The following is a 22423-nucleotide window of genomic DNA, read 5'->3' as shown; positions in this document are numbered from 1 at the left end:
ATGTCCGTTAATTAAAAAAATATATATATATATTTTTGGACCCAAACTGGAATTGCTGCTTTAAGGATAAAAAAAAAAAAAAAATACAAAAAAAAAAACCAGAGCAAAATAAATATTACTACCTGTGAGGCCATATCTATCTATAATGTTCTGAAGGATTGAGTAATTGGAATTTGAACTGGCCTTCTATCTTCCCATATATCAGTACAGGTATGGGACCTGTTATCCAGAATGCTTGGGACCTGGGGTTTTCCAGATAAGGGGTCTTTCTGTAATTTGGATCTCCATAACTTAAGTCTGCTAAAAATTATTTAAATATTGAATAAACCCAATAGGGCTGTTCTGCCCCCAATAAGGGGTAATTATATCTTAGTTGGGATCAAGTACAGGTACTGTTTTATTATTACAGAGAAAAGGGAATCATTTAACCATTAAATAAACCCAATAGGGCTGTTCTGCCCCCAATAAGGGGTAATTATATGTTAGTTGGGATCAAGTACAGGTACTGTTTTATTATTACAGAGAAAAGGGAATCATTTAACCATTAAATAAACCCAATAGGGCTGTTCTGTCCCCAATAAGGGGTAATTATATCTTAGTTGGGATCAAGTACAGGTACTGTTTTATTATTACAAAGAAAAAGGAAATCATTTTTAAAAATTAGAATTATTTGCTTATAATGGAGTCTATGGGAGATGGACTTTCCGTAATTCGGAACTTTCTGGATAATGGGTTTCTGGATAAGAGAATCCCATACCTGTATTACGTAGTGGAAACTGAGCTTAGATGCATTCCACCATGGTGCTGGTCTCATGCATAGATTCCAAATTTAATACCACTGTGCAACGACGAGCCCAATAATGAGACGGTCTCCAATGCATTGCAACACAATTCTGAGTGCTGACAGGATAGTAATATTATTTGCTGCATCACAGTGATATGGGATAAATCTGTAATTGTTTTTCTTATCCGTCACCCATTTTGTAAGCAGTTTTTCTTTCTGAAACCAGCTTCTATGCAGCACTTATTTATTAATCACATTTCCAAACTACAAACAAGTTCAGGGTGGAGCAACTGGTGTCTTTCTAGCTGTTGTGGAAAAATGCCGGAAACTGTAGTGCTACGACAGCTAGAGAGTCACAGGATGCAGATGCCTCGACTATTCATTCTTTATCTTTAATAACTATTCTGTCCTTTCCAATAAAGTGCAATTTAAACAGACACTGGTTATTTAAAGATTTCATTTATGTTTAGAAAAACATAGCCTTCTATGTGTGTTGTATTTTTCAATATTAGTTCCTTAAAGACATCCCATAAGTCCCTATTGGCATATACCAGTTAATACTACCATGTAGTGAGTCAGGAAGACCTGAACTCTAAATTTGAATTATTGTTTGAAATCTTCTTAAGCCTTTTTTAATGTGCCATGAAATTAGAAGTGTTTACTACTTGAGTATAGCAACATAAATAAGAGAGCAGCCAAGTCTAGAAGATGTTCTGGTATCTTAACTGCGCAGATTTCCAGACATGCAGTAGAGTAGTCATTAGCCAATCTGTAATTCTAAGGCTAGAGGGCTCTACGTTGGACTGTCATTTGAAGCACTGTTTATAGCTATTATTATTATTATTATTATTAACAAGTGCCAACATATTCTGCAGCATTGCATTGCGCCATAATAATATTTAACATTATTGTTTTGCATTTTAGAAATTGTGGAGCAGTGGTTATATAGATGTTCTGACCTGTTTTGTCATTCATCATAGTGGGGGCAATCAAAAAGCAGCCTACAACTTTTGTCCCTTTCAGCTGGCAGTTGAAGTCCATGACTGCATGAAGGCTAAAGTATATTGGCTTCACCTTAAAGTACACTTTATGGCTAAAAGTATGCAGACACCTCTTCAACTTATTGAATTTGGTTATATAAGCCACTGCTGCCATTGCCAACACAGGTGCCACAACATCATTGAATTCATTTTTCAACAGTTCCAGGCTTCTTTTTGGCAACAGTTCGTGGTAGGCTTTTCCTATTTTAGCACAGTAATGGCCCTATGCACAGTGAGTTCCCTACACAATGGGGTCCTTACACAATGGGTTAGTTGAAATTACAGTGTAGGAACTTGACTGGTCACAAAGCCCTGACTGAACGCAACTAAACACGTAGAATAAAATGGAATGCCAATGAGAGCCAGGTTTGATCATCCACTGTCGGTGCCCAACTCTTATGCATGAATGGAAGCAAATGCCATCAACAATATTCCAACATCTAGTTGAAAGCTTTCCTATAGTAGAGGGTCAAGAGAGTCCCAACTTCATATTAATACCTTTGATTTTGGAATGTAATATTGGACAGGCAGTTGTGCACATACTTTTGGCCATATAGTGTACCAAATACAAGCCACCCCTTAGCATACACACTTATCAGTGGAGATTATCTCCTGAAAGTACAGAAAATAGTCCCATTAGAAATCATTTTATCACAGAAATCAGGAACCAATAAAGACTTTGTGGTTGGATGGTTGACCTGTCCTTCGCTTAAAGGTGAAGGAAAGGTATAATCACTTACCTGATACCCCGGCCCTTGCCCCAGTCAGCTTAACACTGCACCGGCTTGGGGTACCTGCACACGAGAGTTCCCCTTCCTGTCTTCTTTCTTTGCGATCCATATGATGAGTGAGAAGGCGGCTGTTTTGTTAAAGTTCGGCTTTTCGCTCTACTGCACATGTGCAAGCGGCACAAAGACAGGAAAAGGAAGAGTATCAGTTGCTCGCAGATACCCCGGGTTGGTAGTGAAAACAACCCTAAAAATCTTTTTTTTTTTTTTTTATGATTTTGCCTACCTCTGGCTGTGCAAATCTTATTTGAAATGCATTTGCTTGGTATTCTTTATCCCTTTTTGTCTTTTTGAGAGGTAGACAAAATACCATTTGTCTGTGCTAACACTTTCCTTTCTTTTAATTGTCTTCAGATAAAATGTGTGTGGATTTATCTTCCAATTTGTTTCCCTAGAATTACACTTATGTGGGCATGAGTAATAAAGTTCTCTCATATTGTGTATATAAGAGAGCAGCAATGTCTAGAACCCTATATTTATATATATATATATTAAACTTTGTGGCGCAGGTATCAGTACGATAGGTGTATATTGGGTTATGTGTGGCTGAGTGAGTATTGTTGGAGAAAGTGTAAGTTCTATAGCTATTGATGAACTACTATTTAATTCCACTCCACTGGAAGCCTACAAGTTGGAAAGTGCTGCCATGGCAGATAGGTTTAACATTTTATCAAGCTGTGTAAAATGTTTTATGACAAACAGAATCTGTCTAAGCAGACAGAAACTATTGCAAAGTTAAAAGTGGGAGTATTTATAAAGGTGGGTATTTTGATTTATTTCAAAAATGTGTACCATTATTGTACACCACCTCAGAGCTGGTGTAACCCATTAAAGTCAAAGGGACTAAGGAGAAAATGTAGGGCAGTACCGGACCTAATTTCTACCTTGAGTATGATCGCCTAAAAAAGGGGGGGGAATTTATAAGAATTTGTGATTAGAGGTCAATTAGTTGGTAGCTAAGAAACTACTAAGCTACTGATATGACATATCTGTATCACTTGAGGAAATCCTAAAAGACAGCGTCGTGGGAAGGGTTGTAGAAAACATGCTGATCCCCTGATCCCTAAACCACCTGCTTCTCAAAGCAATCATCTATGTTCTACTTTATTAGCCCTCTAAACTACCTACAGCCAAGAATATCACTACCCTCTGCCATCTCTATGTCATCCTCTGATTAATTGGTGTCACTGACTTGTGTCTAGGCCACTCCTGGGCTTGTAGCTGCTACAGTCATGTCATGGTTTTCCTATGGGGCAAATCATTTTATGCCTCAACTCATTTCCCCTTCACTGTAGGGAGAATTGAAACCTATTTGTAGCCTGCTACACGTAGCCTGAATAGAAAGGCACAGTCCAAGTAACTCAATAATGGAATTTTATCTTTACTATGAAACAAAAACCCTTTATTTTATGTCTAGTAAATTCAGAGTAAATATGTTTTGTTTTTAATTCTCATTAAATTTTAAAATGAAATCTCATCATAACCATTCTTTCAGTAAATATAATGAAAACATGTTTCATCACTGTTATCAGGAAGCATCTGATTTGTATGAATCTAAGGTATAAAATACGAAGTTATCAGCATTTTTCTGCTAATCATTGAGTTCAGTGTAACAAAGAGGCACAATTCTTTATTGCAACAAAAAAAGGAACCCGGAAACAAATACAGGTAGACATGGAGGAATACTTTGTGATATGTGAGGGGAGTAGCAGAGGTGGCAACCAAATTATTATTTGATTGGAGAAAGCAACACATTTTGTATTAATATAGACAGATTTTTTTTTTTTTCAATTTTCAAATCCATAAAAAAAAGCAGAATGTGAGCCCTTAATTTATAGTTGGCCATCCCAAAATTCAGAGGAGATAGCATAGGTTCTATAGCAAAAGAATTTTCTGCAACTTCATTTTCAGTTTTTGAAGATCAATAGATTCGCCCTAAGTATAAGGCATGTCCCTGCAGACAATGGCGTAATTAAATGTTAGTGGGCCCCATAGAAGATTCAATTTAGGGGCCCAAAACATTGGTAAGTTGACCTATAATACCAAGTTATATTGAAATTGTTCATTAATTATGGCCTTACTTAGCTCTCTACACTTCTGGGTCCCCCTGCAACCGTAGGGTCAGCTTCCTTTGTAGTTATGCCCCTGCCTTCAAAATATTCTTAATTTAAGGAAATGAAACACAGTTACAGATTTGTATTTAATACAAAAGATAAAACGATGATCTTTGAAACGCCTCCATGTGTACATCAGTTGTGTGTGTGTATGTGTGAGAAAGAAATATCAGCATGTATTATGAATCATGATTCACTGCAACATCGCAAATTACATAGTTACATAGGGCTGAAAAAAGACCATAGTCCATAAGGGTCAACCTTTTATTCAGTATTCTTCTGTATTTTGGATAAAGCTTGGATAAAATGCATTAGTTATGCCAGGGTTTCAGGCAGTAGACAATTGTATGGAAGAACCCTCAACCACATATAGTAGTGGGTTGTGCATAAGTAGGGAATTCATTAGTTCATATACATTAGTACCTTTCTCCATCATTTTGAGGAACCATCAAAGGATTTTTTTTCTTATGTACCAAATAGGTTAGGTATTTATCATTTTTAATTGCTCCGGCACAGACCATCTCTTTATTGCCTGCCTGCCTAGTTCATCTGTTTGAGGGTAAAACTATCACATATTTATTGGGACAGCCCACCAATGAAATCTTTGCCCTGTGCCCATTGGCACCTTAAATTGGGCCTGAATGCAGTTGTCACTACATTCAGAGGGAATTATTTGCACATTATTATACAGATGCATTAACAGCTGTGCTTCAGAGAGCAACACATGTTTATATGACCAAAAAGTCATGCAAATAATCACGATATGAAGATCTATCTATGCTAAGTCCATTATATCTCTGATATTCACTGTGCTCTCTTGAGTGTAGATTTCTTTGGTTCCATGTCGTTCCCTGACAGCTTACATGATTCTGTATATATATAAATAGTACAAAATATTGATAAATAGTTTTTGTTCCTCGAAACAATCCCAGAATAGTCTGAAATAACTGGAGGGGAACCGTGCGGGGTGAGGGACAGTGCATTACTTTGTGTGTATCTGTTCCATGCCATTGTTTCATCTGCATTTTATACATGAACTTGAGACAGTACAAGTGTCTGTGCCTATGTATCTATCGTGTATCTGGCTTCCATGGCTGTTGCTGTAGATAGGCCATAACCGGTCGTTGTGTTTGAATTCCAGCTTATGACACGGTGCCGTGTGTGTTTTTGAGCAGTAGCAGCTCAGTCCATTAATCCATTCCATGACCAAGCAATAAATGATAAAGAACTGGCTCATGAACCAAATTACACATTTTTTTTTCAGGACATTTGGATTGCTGCCCCCTCCTTTTCTCAGGTTGTATTCTCCACTTTCCGTTTTCATAGATTCAGTGGTTTGCTTTCTCTCCGCTCTCTTACTTTTCCATACTTTTGGTGTAGTGTGCTTCTTGTGTTATTGGTGTCAGAATGGGAGCCCTGCTCCTCCTCCTTCTTTTCCTTCTTCTCAAAAGATAACTGCATATTTCTGTTTGTTTCCTCTTCTTATTCCTATCTTCTGTGCATTTGTATTGTGTTAACTGAGTCGATTTTCAAATGAACTGTATGTTAATGCAAAATGATGGCGTGCCAAGTTTTGTAACTAATATATATATATAGAATACATCTTCCTCTATGAATGTAATAAATGTCTCCTATTTAAATCTCAAGTCAGGTATAAACAGGACAGTTCCACTGATCCTTAAACCTTTCAACAGCTCTACGGAACTGCTCATCATTTCACAAGAAAGGGGCCTTGTATATTCCTGAGGCAAAAACACTGTTCATGCTATAGACTTGCAAGTGCCAAGTCTAGCCTATCCAAATAACAATCTAGATTATCTTTCGGTTTTGAGATTCTACTATTAAATACAAATTTTACTTTTGATAAAGTTTTGAGAATTTCAGCTACATAACATGCAGATGCCCCAGTACCTATACCCCTTTCTCCTGAGTGTTTCAGTAAACCTTTACTTAACCACAAGGTAAGTTTTTTCTGTTTCGGTGGCACCCTAAATTATGCCATGGGTTGCTGAATTCATGTTTCAGACTAAACAAACACAAGTAAATCACTTGTGTTACATAAATGAAATATGCAGTTGTGGACCTTACCATTCAAACAACATTTTTCCAGTGCCTAAAGACTTCGCTACATGCTGCTGCTGTCAGGGCCATGTTTTTTTTGTAATCTTTTCACATACAGTACATGCCCATTAATGTCACAATTCCATCCAAACTGTGCAGTGTTTAGGATCTTCCATCTGTGTTTGGTGTGATATTTGTCCGTGTCACAAATTATTATATCCTAAACTGTGTGTATGTGTGGGTGTATGTGTGTGTAACTAGCCTTTCTACATCTATTGTTGACTGTACTGTATTTGGCTGATGGCACAGTAGGTACCAGCTGCATTTAGTGTTCAAACTTCTAAACGCTAGAGGTTTGTGTATTGTTTGCATTAAAATGTGTAGTTGTGTTGGTTTATGTGAGCATACTTATTTTATATAGCTCATCGAAGAACCTTCTGGGGCAGTGTAACAAAGCTACAACTTTTGTTAGTATGGGTCTAGTAACCCATAGCAAGCAATTAGCCAGGAGCAGTTACTTGTCAGCTGTTTAAATACATGTTTTTTAACTGGTAGTGCTGGATCCAAGGAATGTAGACTCAATGGCAATGGTCAATGGCTGAGAACTGTATAATCAGACAGTAGTAGAACAATTTGGAGCATGCCCAGAACATAGAAACTAAGAGATACAGCATTGAATGTCGCCATGGTCTCTGCCCCCCCCCAACAATGTAGGTATTTATAAAAAAAAAACCAGCTCATATGTAAAACCCTGCTTCATCTAAATTAACCATTTTTATAAAAATACACTTTTTTAATTATGTGCTATTGGGTAATCCTAAATAGAAAATGTTAAGAGCAAAGGGATCATAGGATTCACAGTGCACACAAACAAGCCAAGGCACACATACATGCTAGGCCCCATCAGCCAATTAATGGACAGAGTTCTGCTTTTTGCTCCCACACTACTTCCTGTTACACTTAGAGCTGCATTACTTCCTGTCAGGTGATCTCTGAGGGAGCACATCCCATCACTAAATGGTGGCTCAAGGGAAAGGATGTAAAAAGACAATATTTACTGATATATATATATATATTCCAGTTTGACAAGATTCTTTAATAGGTCACTTAACATAATATCAACTATCTGTTGAAGTGGTATTCATTCTGGGGGTGAGTCTTTCCATGAGTTACTTTGTATATGGACACATATTGCCACTGTTATATCTCACTGACATAAAATGATTATAGGACTGAGTTATCAAAGTTTGGTTTGGGAATGATTTAAAGGCTTTCAAACTTTGCTCGAAGTTTTGGAATCATCCAACTGACCAGTTTGATCCATTGTCTTCAGGATTCGTTTTCCTAGATGCAGATCAGGTCAACCTCCGTTCATAATGATTCATTCTGAATCATTCTAATCCAACGTTCATTTATAAATCCAATGTTGCTATTAGTTATTTTTTGATAAATTTGCCACTTAGTCTATTTATAATAAATAGACTGGCTCTCTTTCTAAACCAATGCCTTTGCTTGGGAATGCTGCACTGCATTAAAGGAGAAAGGAAGTCTCTGTTAAGGCTGATGGCCAATGGGGCAAGCTTGCGATAGATCTCTGCTACCATGGGCGACTAAACCCTCTGAAATGACTTTCCACCGGCAACAATAGGATTCACCTGTGGAAGCAGAGATCTATCACGAGTGACTATCTCTCCCCGTGGGCCATTACCTAAAGGAGAAGGAAAGTCTTATTCACTGCGGGTGCCCCCAGTGTTTGTAATAATTCACCTGATACTGCACCGGCCCTGGGGACATGGACTGATTGTCTTCCTGCTTCTACTTCTTTGCAGGCGCGCGTATGAAGTAGAGTGAAAGGTTAAACTTTCATAAAAATGCCATGTTTTTCCCTCTACCATGCATGCGTTGTGCACAGCACATTGAAGAAACAAGAAGCGGAAAGTGAAGATCATTCTGCATGCTTAGGAGTACCCGGGTTGGTGCAGTTTTCTGCTAACAGAAGTGATTACAGTCACTAGGGGGCGCCTAGCATTTGGTGCACCCCCATGTGATTAAGACATGTAAGGTAATACAGCTTTGATGTTTTATTGCCTCACCTTTATGTCTCTTTTTACCTCTATGGCAAGTGCTGTTCTGCATTTAGAACCCTTGTCTGTTTCTCACAGCATGCTTATACATGCATTTATATTGAACTTTTTACTAAACATAAAAATACTAATTTAATTGTTACATATCACATGACTGCTGATCCTTATTTTGTAGATTTAAAGTTAATAGAATAGCTTGTCAGTTACAGCGGGCAGCCATGATTTGCTCATGAAATAATTCTTGTCTGAAATATGCTGTTTGTATAGGTTTTTTTGGAATGCCAGCAGTAATAGCTTTAATGCTGTTAAGGTAAGTCTGGACTGTTTTGCCTATCCTTGGCAAGTGATTTGGGCCCATTTTTCCTGGCATTTTTGAATTGTGCTACAGATTCTTAGTAGAAATGAGATTGGCTTTGAGTCATTGTAAGATATGCACCATTTTGTTCTTCAGTCATTCCATTGTCACAGTATTGGCATTGGGTTGGGGATCATGATGTTGCCCAGGCTTTAGGGTTTTAGGAGACTAGTTCTCTTGTGGTATATTCCTGTATTTTGTACCATCCAGTCTACCTTCTACCTTAAGTTCTTGAGTTCCTACTGATAAAAGCAGCCCCATATTATGATGATACCACTACTGTATGGCGTTTTAAGTGGTACTCAGTCTTAGATTTGCTCCAAAGAAAGCCAGTCTGAGGCTTATACCACACATATTTATTTAAGCATTGACCAAAAAACCCTCTATGGGCCTCAGTTGAGTCATTCTCATTCCGGCAAACTGTAGGTATATTTTCACGTGATTCCTTATGACTGTCTTCTTTTTTGCCACCTACCCAAACCATTGTCTTTTTTTGAGCTCTTTTTATGGCTGACCAATACATAATTTGAAGTCTAGGGCAGTAGCCTGATTTTGCGGGTAGCTTTTTATCATAGGGCCAGGACATCTTGCTGCACAGACGAAGAAGAAGAAGAAGAATGAATGATGCAAAGCATAGTGAAAGCATCTGAAAGCTTGCACGGTCAGGCAGGTCCTAGGCAAAATTGTATCATTTTCTGAATTTTTTTTGAGCTTGTGATCCATCAAAAGTGACGCAAGAATTAGGAATTCAAGATTTTTTTTAATAATGTGTTCATGTTTTTTATTATTTTGAGGTAATTTGAAGTAGAAAAAAAATATGAAAATTACAGAAATACGAATTTTGATAAATAAGCCTAAAGGGTTTTAGGTTGTTGTTTTTTTCAGTAGTGGAAAACATGCAACTTGTATGTCATTTCAATTGCTCCTCCAAAGTACTATCTGAATTTGGAGGAACGCGCACAGCACTGACTGAGAGCATCTCAAGTGAACATTAAATCACGTAATCTCTTGAGGTAGAATTGCTTTTAAAGTGCTTTATAATGGGGTGCTAGGTTACATTTCTTTCTTTGTCTAACAAGAGCATCATATTTTTTTCTTTAAAAACTACTTTACATTAGACAAACACAAGCTTTGCTGAACAGCATGCCTTCTTTTGGCGTATTGTGCTTTATCATATGTGAATGTTTTAACTGCAAACGAAATTATATCTTTGAAAGCATTCTTTATTGCTAATTGTCATGTACACTCTCACTGCCCCCCTGCTCTACACCAGTCAACCACTAGTTAATTGCTGCCACCAGAATAGTTTACTAACTACCCATCTTACCCCCTCTGAAAGTCCCTGTCCCTGGCAGTGAAATGGTCCTGCTCTGTACAGGTTAACTTCTATAAGATCATACACTCTAACTGCTAACAGTTAGGGTTTATTTAGCATTCAAATACCAGTTGCTATGCACAAAACTCGCAAACTGGTTAGCTATAGTTCTACACATACTACCTGACAGCTTAAAGGAATACTGTCATGGGAAAACATGTTTTTTTCTAAACACATCAGTTAATAGAGCTGTTCCAGCAGAATCCTGCATTGAGATCCATTCAAAAACACAAGATAGCAGCTCCCAGTACATAGTACATAGTACATAGTAAGAAATCCAAGTCTGGCTTGGGACTCCTCCAGTTACATGGGAGTAGGAGAAACAATAGGTTACCTGAAAGCAGTTCTAATGTGTAGCGTTGGCTCCTTCTGAAAGCTCAGACTCAGGCACAATGCTCCTTCTGAAAGCTCAGACTCAGGCGCCTACACACCAATAATACAACTAAAAAAAAATACATTTGTTGGTTCAAGAATAAAACTTTAAATGGCAGAGTAAATGATTTGCTATGTAAACAGTGTAATTTAGAAATAAAAAGTCCCCACAGTCTTTGAATCTGTAGGAAACATAGAGTTTCCTTATTAGTGCCCAGGTAAATCTTCTCTGGGTTTCAGACTAAAGGGGGACTCCAAAAAAGATGCATAAGTTACCACTTGAGGTCAAGCGCAGTTGTGCAGCAATATTGTTATGTTTTATGATGACAGTGCAGTACTGTTCTGGCATGACTCTAATGTGCTTTGTATGTACCCCATTTCTTAACAGATTGTTGCTGTTAGGGTGCAATTGCCAGTTCTTGGCAGACAGATAGTGCTTAGATGTCCAAGAACAGAAATGCAATAAGGATTTCAATCAATACCAGTTCCCTCCTTTCCCATGACAACTCCTACCATTCCCCAGGCAAGACTCCAGTTCCCACAATGGCCTGCTTGTCCTGTGATTAAGTGGCCTACAAAGAAGGAGAATATCAGACGTGTGCAAGGCATTGTGAGAACTAGAGGCGGATTGATTTCCGATGCATTGATTCTATGGTCTTGCGAATTGGAAAGGCTTTAGCAAATACTCTCAATAGCAATTTCACATACAGATAACTTAAGTAATTGATATTTTCATTAATGAATATTGGAAAGTACTGTAGCTTAGAACTAGATTTTAGATTATGCATAGAAATAAGAAACTTTTTTTTTTTCATTTTTCAGTTGACATTTGCTTTCGATAACGATAATATAATATATAGATTTAATGATATATCTTTAAATTTATTTATGTGCTTTTGCATAAAGGAATAAAACCTGTAGGACATTAGGAAGGCTAATAGCAACAGACAAATGGCGCTGCCACCAACCTGATGTTAAACAAAAATAGTGTTGCTCTGTGTATGCTCAGGAAACCTCTGTGGATGTATCTATATTGCTTAAGAGCTGTAACGGCCACTTTAACATGCCAATAACACTAATGTGTATGTTGGAATGATCCGATTCTGGAATATTGGTGGGAAGGAAGATGAGTCCAGGTCACCTTCAGATCAATTTTACTTTCTATATTGACCCTTTGCATTCAATTATTTCTGCTCATGTTCATTTTTCATCAGGACTTTCCCATTTCCTACTTATTAACCCCCTTGCCCCTTTCACATTTTTCACTGTCACCCATTTCACCCCCAAGCCCAAGTGCTCCTATTAATCTGCCCTTCAACAAGCAGAGCCATATTGGTATAGATGTATGATATGTAATGCTGTTTTCTGTGAAACCATTAACCATAATTTGGCAATATTATTGTTAGTGTTTAGTACTGTTATCTCCCCCAATCATCCTGCAGGATATTTGATTTTGTACGTTATAGGCTCACTTTATTCAAACTTGCAGAGAGCAGAAAGAATTTCAGTGTGTGCCCTTCTCTTTCAATGTCAGTGTGGAATTAGTATGCAGTATAGATGTTCTGTATCCCTGCTATGACACCGGTCAGCTACACCACTCCACCAGTGTAATAGAATTGCATTCAATCACAGCAGAGTGCTCTATTGATTAAGTTAGTTCCAAATGCTTTGAATGCAGATAATAACTATTTTTTCCTCCATGTCTACCCATTTTTGCTCTTCTTACATCTCTTGGACAGTGACTGATTATTATTTTATATAGAGAAAAAGGCCATCGTACTGGAACAGAAATATAAAATAGGACATTGAAACCTTAAATAGTCATAAACGGACATTTTTATTCCCCTATAATATGTAGAACTTCACTTTAGCATCGAGTAGTAGAATCTACTATTAGCCGTTGTAAACAGTTTCCTCAAAGCTTACGTGTATATTCCAAAACCTAAAGGAAGTTGTAGCTGTTTTATGCTGTTTTAAGGTGTTTTAATCTGCAAATTGAGCTAGACTTTTTGGGGGAGAGGTGGTTAAAGCCTAGCAGAAGAGATTGAATCCCTACAACTTGTTCCCTGTGTCAGCTTTTTTTTTTTTTTAGCTGAAATAATGATCTTACATTTCTGTATTTGGATAGAAATACAATATAAATGATTCATCATTAATATCTTATCATTATTAACTTTTTATCAAATGGCAAATAGATAAATCTCCACGTAAGGCATCTAAATCGGAATAAAATAATCCAGTATGTGGGGAAAAAAAATCAAGTTTGTGGTGTAGAGGTGACTTTTGGCCAGGGACTACATAGCAAAGCTACATGCAAGCACAACTATTATACAGTGCAGGAATTTTATCATATGTAAAAATGTGCCATAATATGTAGAGTTGTACAAATATTTATAAATATAAGGTTTTGTGAAGGAAAATGACATTCTGATTATTACTTTATGGCTTACCAGAATACAGCTTAGCAGTTTTACTGTAAAATAGATGTCTTTTATTTTAAATATAATTTGTTTTTAAACTAAACATGAGGTGGAGATCACATCATTTAACCATAGTAAGATTTTTGGGGAATGCCACCAGGGTGACTTTTCATGCATACAGTAAATACAAACAGTTGCTACATGTAAGGTGGGTACTAAAGCCATTAGGTGTTCTCAGTGAAGTCAGATTGGCTGCTTTCACAACAAAGTATCCAGGTGCAGAAATAAATAGATCATTGCTTATTCCAGGGGTCTATGGGATCTTGGTAAGTGTGGGATCCTGGTAAATAGATAATATAGTTTCATTCTGCACTCTTTACCTTGATGGGTCAAAGCCTTCTGTCAACCACGGAGGCACATTTTATAATCAGCTTAGTCTGCCCGTAGAACAGAACTTGGGTGTTGATGACAATATTTGGCATTATTTGACATAGACTGGAGCATAATTTTCTAACACTGTGCTGACTCGACCCAAAATTCAGGTAAATATAATTAGACCATGAACCAGGAATTTTCCTTATTGAATAAAAAACAAGCAAATTAGAGTAGATGAGAGCTACCAGCCTTACTGAAGCATAATTGATGTCTCTAGACATGACAGCTGGGAGCAGCTTGAATGAAAAGGTCATACTAACTTAAGAGTGTTGCAGACAAGACTAAGGTGTGCTTCATTTTCATTGCATGAACTGTGCATAACAAGTTGATTAAAGCATATGGTTATGGCTACAATATATATATAGTATAGGACCATGAATCTATTATTTATAGAATCCTGCAGCATCTTGGGTATCCACAGATAAAGGTCAAGTGTTGGGTGGGTTGAATAACCTGTAGATGATGAATGGTAAAGTTTTCTTTTTGTCCTTCTGTCTTTTCTAAAAGAAGCTGCTTGATTAAGGACTTACTGATTTTAATGCATTTTGAGTTAGGTGCTAAGGAGGCTATATTAACCTAGTAAATATGGATTGGCCATGTGTTATGCCTATTCCTGGCCAGTGTACAAAACCAGTTGTTTGATAGAGGAAGACTGGATAAGGCTGAAGAACCACCACCGGTTTTGTTGATGACTGTAACAACATGCCTAACTGTATTTACAGTACCAACATGTCTGGTTGAAAATAGGTTCCTTTGGACCCAAACTAACAGGCAGATGTTGACCTTTTTGCAACTGATTGGCCAATTCTATCCGTGTGTACCTAGTTAAGGAACCAGTTTTTATATATTGTCAGTTTAAAGACCTAATGATATATAAATTATATATTCTCTCTCCTTGTGTATATCTCTACAAATCAGTGCACATTTAGAATGATGTCTTTGTACTAAACATTGACAAACTATTTTACTTCCTGTGGTAATTTCTACGCAAAATATCCTGAAGTGTAATTCATGTCATCGGAGCTGAGGCATCCCCTGAGCTGGGTATGAAAAGAGTTATGGTTTATGAGACCCTTTAAACAAATTGCATTTGGTGAGAGGAAAGGGACTGCTATTTTGCATTGCCCATAGCATGCTTCTCCATTCCATTGTGTTCATTGTACCTGAGTGATTTCCGTACACAGTGCCATGACTAATTGTTGATGTATCGGTGAAAACCAAATTCTGTCACATGTATTACTGTGTATATGTTTTGTTCCAGGTGTTTGCTATGTAAGCATATTATTGCACCAACAAAATACCAACATTGGTTCCACAGGACAAGACAAAGTGTCTTAGGAATTTTATTTTTTATTGAAGATAAATTCTTATGGGCACCTTTCCCCTTGGGCCTTTTTAATCCTTAATTTTAATGAAATAAAGAAGCAGCATATCTCCTGTTACCAATCCAATTTCATTGGCCATTGTGCCACTCTTTCACTTGTGCTTGGTACAGGAGAAAGAGGTGAGAGTTGTCCCAGAGTTCTAATTGTACTTACTTCAGACCATGCTCACTACTGGCTTCCTGTAAGGGGGGTATAACACAATAGGAGAGCTACTGGAGGCAATAAGAAAGGTTGTGGGCAGTTAGCTTGAGAAAATTATGGTTTATTGAAGACTATACGGCAAAACAAGCTAGTTAAAACTTCATAGAAGCTTGGGGAAATAGGACATTATGCTAGGGTGGCCCTTCAACCAGATTTGCAAGTGGCTATAAGTGCTATATGATAAATGTAAACAGATTTATGTAAACCCTTCAGTTTGTATATGAGAGTATTCAATCAACTTAACGTATAGAAATTAGAAGCCTCTGAAGAGAAAGTGCTTAGTTATAACAGAATACAGTATAAACCAGTTCACTTTTAGTGGAACCCTGTGAGCCTTATGGTGATCTGGTTAAGATCTGAATTATTGGCCATCAGTAGGAATTTTACAACACATTACGAGATGTTACCTTGCAGTGAATTCAAATTACTGCTGATTTTCCTAATGAAGATTCTCCTAGCCTATATATAAATAGGTATATAGCCATATTAAAGCACAAATAACGCCATTTTGACCCTCAAGAGGCTGGAATGTTTTAGGATATTGCTCGTTATTTGTGGATATTTCAGCAACTCTTAATATTAATGGAAACACTAAGAGCAGATTTACTAAAACTCCATCATTTCTCGTAAAAACTCGATTGTTTCTAATTGTCGACATGAAAATCCCGACTTTTTCGAATTGCCGCTGCAACAATTCAAAAAAAGTTGGTATTTTCGGACAAAACCCAGCGAAATCTTTAAAGTTTCGAGACAAAAGAAAGAACTTCAAGGAGAATTAAAAATCGATGGGTAGTAAATGAGCCCCTAACATAAAATGGTAAATTGTCTCAGTTACTGTATCCAGCTCCTTCCCTTGTCCAGCTGATGCAGAGCTGTAATTGAACCACGCCAACCAAAGGTTTTTCCATCAGTTGCTTTTGTTGGAATATTAGGGAGCAGTGGAGATCATAAGTATTTTATCTTTTAGCATTTTTAATTGGCAAGAAGATTGCGTACATACAGAGGGCCTTATTCAAGGGATAAATGGAACGGTATAAGGAACCTAAAGCACCATGTTTAACGCCACATTATATTATGAATCATGGGGTTGCTGTTCAACATCTCATGATTAGTAATCATATGCCACTGTAGTTAGAGCCCCAAAAACCTACCTTCTGTGATCCTCTGGCTTGGCCCTTCTCCAAGTCCAGGATGCAGAGCAGGTGCAGTGCTCATAGTCAGGGTGAAGGGTACTTGATCTCTCCTACAGAAGATTTGGAGAAGGAACGCTGGGTTGGAGGACCACATAAGGTAAGTTTCAGACCCTAAAAATTATATTTGGAAATGGTTAATCATGGGTATCATCAGGTATTTATGCAGCAATAGTTTGTAGAACTTAATAAAATAATAATAGAACAAACAGGGATCTTACAATAAATTAACTGCTACAGAAAACAGGAGAATATGAGAGCCCTGCTCATAAGATCTTTCACTAAAGGGAAGGGAAACGATCGACACATAAGGTTGTTGTAAAGAACAGGTGATTTTTTTTGTTATGTTTCCTACTGATAATCCATCATGCATCAAATGGGCTTCTTTTTAACAGGTGGGTCATTAGGGAGGCTTTGAAGGTTTAGAGGGAGAAGAGAAGTCTAGGAGGGAAGGTCATGGAAGAGAATTCCACAGAAAGGTAGAAGCTTCAGTGGGAACTTGGGTGAGGTGAAGAGAAGACAGACAAAGGACATACATTGAATTAGAGTGGGAACATTCCCAATATTTTTTTTTTTTTTTTTGCTAGATTTGCATTGGGAGTGGGGGAAGCCTTCATGTCTCTACACATGAAACTAAAATTGCTGTAATCCCTGAAACATAACTATGTTTTCTTACATAATTAGTTATACCCATGGTTAGCCACCTGCCAAATAGATCTTATATGATAAATGTTTTAAAATAGCATATTTATAAAATGTGGGGTTTTCCTTATTTTTTTATATTTTATTATTGAAAACTGTTATTTATTATAATTCTAGCTAAATTGGTTTTGTTGTGAATCAAGTAAACCAGTATATAATTACCATTTTGGGTCAAACTGTGGCTGCTGTATCACGAATAGATAGAAGTATGTTGCCATTATGAAGGGCTGACTTAAAACATACATTACAGTCTTTTTATAAAGGGCACAGGTAAGTGTGGTTTTTGTACAGTGTAAAAAAAACTTTAATGATTGTAACTGATTGTCTGGCAATAGATTTCATGTTGTATTATCTCTGTAACCAACATGCAAATGATCTTCTTTGGTCTCCTTCAGCTATCTTACTAATGATTTGCACGGTGTAATAATAGGCTGCTTAATAATATCAAAATCCAATGTAGTAGGCCAGCGGTTGTCAAACCATTTTCCCACTTTCCATGGCAGCTGGCTGTTACATGGCTACTCTCTTTCCCAGCTGTTCTTCATGTAAGATATAATGCAGGCACAAGTGATTCTTAATAATATAGGTATATTTTTAATCATTAGTGAGGTACTTCCTTAGGTATATCAGTAAATGAGGCAAGATTAGGCAGTTTTATATGCCCTATTACCCACAGGCAAGGGAATAATGTGTTGACAATTTGTTGAAGCCTCTTAGAGATGAAAGAGCCATATTCCCATCCCAACTTTTGGCCCCTCTCATCAAATATTAGGGGCACAAACTGGTCACAATCTCTGGGCCATCTGGGGAATATCCCTCACTTAGGGCATGTGTTACAGACTGGGGACTTCCTGAGCTTTAGCAATCATAAAAGTTCACAAAAGGACACACGGTAGAAACTAGTATTTGTAGTAGAGAACAGTGCTGTGAACTTGTTTTGCACACAGCGTACCAATTATTTGTTATCCCTCATGTTTGAGGGCTATGACATCATACAAAGAACAAGAACCCTTGTGCCCCCAGTGGGTCAGCCATGGTGTAGAGCTGTGGTTCTCAGGAAACTGCTTTCAAATTGAATTTATTTTAATAAGAAATCCGTTTCCTATGACAGGCCATTGAACCATCAGGCCACTAAGACTTTTGTGCGGAAACACCTCATTTAGTATTTAATCAGACACACCCATTCCTTTGCGCACACATTTGTGCACAAAAGATCATTTTTGCCTACGCTGCCAAAATAAATTTGATGGGACGTTGCTTGGGGTCACAGGTAACTGGTTGAGAAACTAGAATCAAGCTTATCAATGTTTATAAGTAGCTATGAGTTTGTGTGAACATTATATATGATAAATTATCAAACAGAGATGACCGCCAAGGAGAGTGATATTATTAGAACATAAATAAGTAGTAATACAGAAATCCTTACAGAATATTTGTTGATGCCCGTTCCCCTTGTAATATTTCAACAACCTTTTGTTAATATCTTCCATAGAAGCCCTTTGTCCCATGGAAAATGCATTCAGAGAAGAGCCAGTTGCTTCTGTTGATATAATTAACCCAAGCCGTCTTTGTACAAGGAATGAAATATGTTCCTGCAGGCCAACCATGCAATCATTACATTCTATCACAAATCTCTACCCAGTAGATTAAAAAACATTGGATAACTAATACAAAAAAATATTATGTGATTCCTAGATAAGTCAACGGCTGTGTTAACTGCAAATGTAAATAAGCAAGCAAACTTTGATGAAAAGTACAGTGCTATATACAGAGAAATATAATATATATAATAATAATAATATAATATAGATACAGTAGAGTAGTAAAGTGTAGGAGTTCAGTATAATTTTCAGTTGATCTATAATTTCTATCATTGAATTTGTATCATTATTCAAAATTCAGCAATAACCCTAAATGATACACAACTGGCCCTTTACATTGAATCCCTTATTTCCAAAATATAATTAATGATCATAATCTGTTTATTGGATTTGTTCATTGAACTACTCCAAGACCATTATTTTCAAGCTGTATGTGCACAATAAAATGCTGTGGTTGACTGGAGGGGGATGCTCATGGTTAGGGCTTCTCATATTGTTGTTGGTTTTTGTTACCTAATATTACTATGCAATTAGATGGTCGTCAACTACAGAATCCTTAATCCTTGATTTGTAGTCATTTTTTCTTTTCCATATAAAATTCTAAGTGAGGAAGTCATCTGCCATACTTGCATGGAAGGGAACCATTGCTTCCTTTGAATTCAAATGTCAAATGCAGAATGTTATAGTATATGAAGGCCCTAGCCATTCTTTTTCAATAAGTACAGGTTGTAGATGCGGAGTTATTTATCAAAATACTAATCAAATTTGAACGTTGATAAATCAGCCCCTTAGACTTTGCTACAATGATCATATTAGATTCAGTTGGCTGGACCATTGCTACAAGAAAGAAAATCCAAGCTAAAGAGACAAGTAATACCTAGCTGGTAATAGTAGAAAAATGGTATAGGACCCGTTATCCAGAATGCTTGGGACCAAGAGTATTCCGGATAAGGGGTCTTTCCGTAATTTGGATCTCCAAATCTTAAGTCTGCTAATCAATAAAACATCCAATAAGGTTTAATTATATCTTTGTTGGGATCAAGTAAAATCTGTTTTATTATTACAGACAAAAATGAAATCAATTTGAAAAATCTAAATTATTTGATTAAAATGGAGTCTATGGGAGACAGGCTTTCCATAATTTGGATCTTTCTGGCTAGCGGGTTTCTGGATAATGGATCCCATACCTGTAGAAGGCCAACGGTTTCCATATGTCCCATCGGGGAATGGATTGGTTCATATCAAGCTAGATCACTGGAAGACTGAATATTGTTTTACGTTTTACCTATTTGTTAGTTGCACGGTGCTGTAATCGTACAGGTATTGTAAGGGTTGTAGTTTTTGTGAAACAAAAATTACATTTTATTCAAGTATTTCTTAATACCTCCAAATCATAGAACCACATATATAACCATGCACTAGAACATTATTTGATCAGTTTAAAAAAAATTACATTGTCTTTAGATATATTGATGATATTTCTGCTTTTTCCATTGGCCACAACTTAATCCAAACATTGTTTTAATAGTAAAAACATCTGTAAAGGTTGTTCCAAATGACTAAATAATGAAAGTAAACCTTCATTCAGAGACTGTGCTATGAATGCAAACTATTTGACTGCCAAGATGTGTTTTTTTTTTCTCAAAAGAGTTCCTAATTGACTTTGTATGTCCATTGTTACATTGCCACCAGGATAATTTTTTCACCCGCATAATTTATTATGGAAAAAATTCCCATGAAGAATATATAAATATGCTTATTCCAGTTTATATAAATCTGACAGCCTCCATCAAAGGGACGATTTCTTAGTTAATCTTCAACCCGTGTCTGCAATTTGAAACAACAATCTTAAGTGTCTCTGCTTATTTTCAATCTTTTGTTTTTGTCCATGCAATAGCTCCACTATAAATTGGAAGGGCTTAAAGATGAACTCAGGAGGAATAGAGGCTGCGAAACAAGAGTAACTATTACTGATCAAAGGAGCTGCTTCCATCCGCAAAAGATGCTTTGCGCTATGAGTTTGAGCTCCTTATTATACTTTGTGAAAATTCTTGACTCTCATTTTACTTCCTTAGCGCTGTCTTTCCACTAACATTTTTCTCTTATTAGCTATTCTCTTGTGTCCTTTGGATATCTGTTTTCTCCACACTAGTTCTTTACTAGTCTATTGTTTATTTGTAGGACGTTTGTGTTTTTCCTAGTTTCATTCCACCATTCAAAATTTGTTGAACCGCGTCTACTCACAGTTCTGTTTTACACTTGTGTCTGTCGAGCCCATAAGTGTTGATCATCTTTAGGAGGTGTCCTTTTAAACATTACACACAATCTGCTCCGCAACTTCACATTCATCTCTCGTTGACAGCCAAATTTTTGGTTCAGCATTTGTTTCTTGAAATCAAATTCACTTATGTATATTTAAAGATTTAGTCGCACAAAAACTAAGCATTTCCATATACAACATTGTTAATACAGTTCATTATTATTACAGAGTTTGAAAGTAGCCATTGATTGTTATCCCAGAGACAGCTTTGCAACCACAAATTCATCCAGTACCTAAAGAACAACAAAGTTCTTGGACTCAATAACTCCCAAAGTCTGATACCGACTTTATTTACTAGCATTTATTAAAGATGGAGCCAAGCTGCCCACCAGTGTGAAAAACCCTTTCAAATAAATTCTATTAACACACAAGTCTGAATAAAGAGATTGAAATATAATCTTTGGCATTGACAGTTTTTCATTGGCTTTTATATAATCGTTTTCTCAATGACTGTTCTGTAGCAAAGTCAATATTTTTCTGGTATTTTGATGACCTTTTAGTAAGATTCACCAAAATGCTTCTTCATATTTAGTTTAATTTATGAAACTGTCAGTCTGTGTAACCTTCTATTTGTTTCTAAAATAAGCTCACAATTTTAAGTATATAACAATATTATGGATATTATAAATTACAAAAAATGTATCCACCAGACTGAAGACTAGAGTATCTCCATGATCCAATTAATTTCTCTTTTTGAATTGATAGCTGCATTAAATATGCATTTAAGGCTGTTCAATTGACAAATAGTTTCAGGGTTTTTTTCCAAGCAAATCTGAACCAAAGCTAAAAAAACTATTTTTTTTTTTGATGAACCGTTATCAACTTTGATTTGTTAAATCATCATTTCTTTTCTAGGAAGGACAGTCATAAACCATCATTAGTTGCAACATGAATGTCATAAATTGTTCCATTACAGCAAGTAGGCTGTGTTGCTTGGTACAATTCAACATGTTGTGTGAATGTAAATTGCTGCAGTTTATGGTCAGGCTCCTGTATGTAGCATAGAAGCTGGGAAACAGCAAATGTATTTGCCCACTGTGCTAAATCATACTGTTGGTCGCACTGGTATGTTGTTAAGGTCACATTATTATTATTATTATTAAATTACAAATTCTAGGAATTGGAAATGCCAAGAAGTAAAAGCTGTTTCCATTTTTGTAAGGACCTTAAGGTTATTGACCAAAAGCAAAAAGCCC

At 36.7% G+C, this 22423-nt stretch overlaps 1 protein-coding gene across 19 annotated transcripts in view; it reads left to right on the top strand.

Moving 5' to 3' along the window:
• gphn (gephyrin) overlaps nucleotides 1-22423 on the top strand; it is a 209800-nt gene that overhangs the window by 175015 nt on the left and 12362 nt on the right. For 6 of the 19 annotated variants that reach the window (XM_018096104.2, XM_018096114.2, XM_018096106.2 and 3 more), the window contains 2 exons: nucleotides 5991-6023; nucleotides 20805-20867. The exons of 6 other annotated variants lie outside the window; for them this stretch is intronic. In XM_018096104.2, coding sequence (XP_017951593.2) covers nucleotides 5991-6023; nucleotides 20805-20867 — 96 coding nt within the window. 19 annotated transcript variants of the gene reach the window in all.

Source organism: Xenopus tropicalis, chromosome 8 (genome assembly GCF_000004195.4).
Source record: "Xenopus tropicalis strain Nigerian chromosome 8, UCB_Xtro_10.0, whole genome shotgun sequence".
NCBI lineage: Eukaryota > Metazoa > Chordata > Amphibia > Anura > Pipidae > Xenopus > Xenopus tropicalis.
Note: the sequence above shows the minus strand (reverse complement) of the source record. Positions and strands in the feature narration are given on the sequence as shown.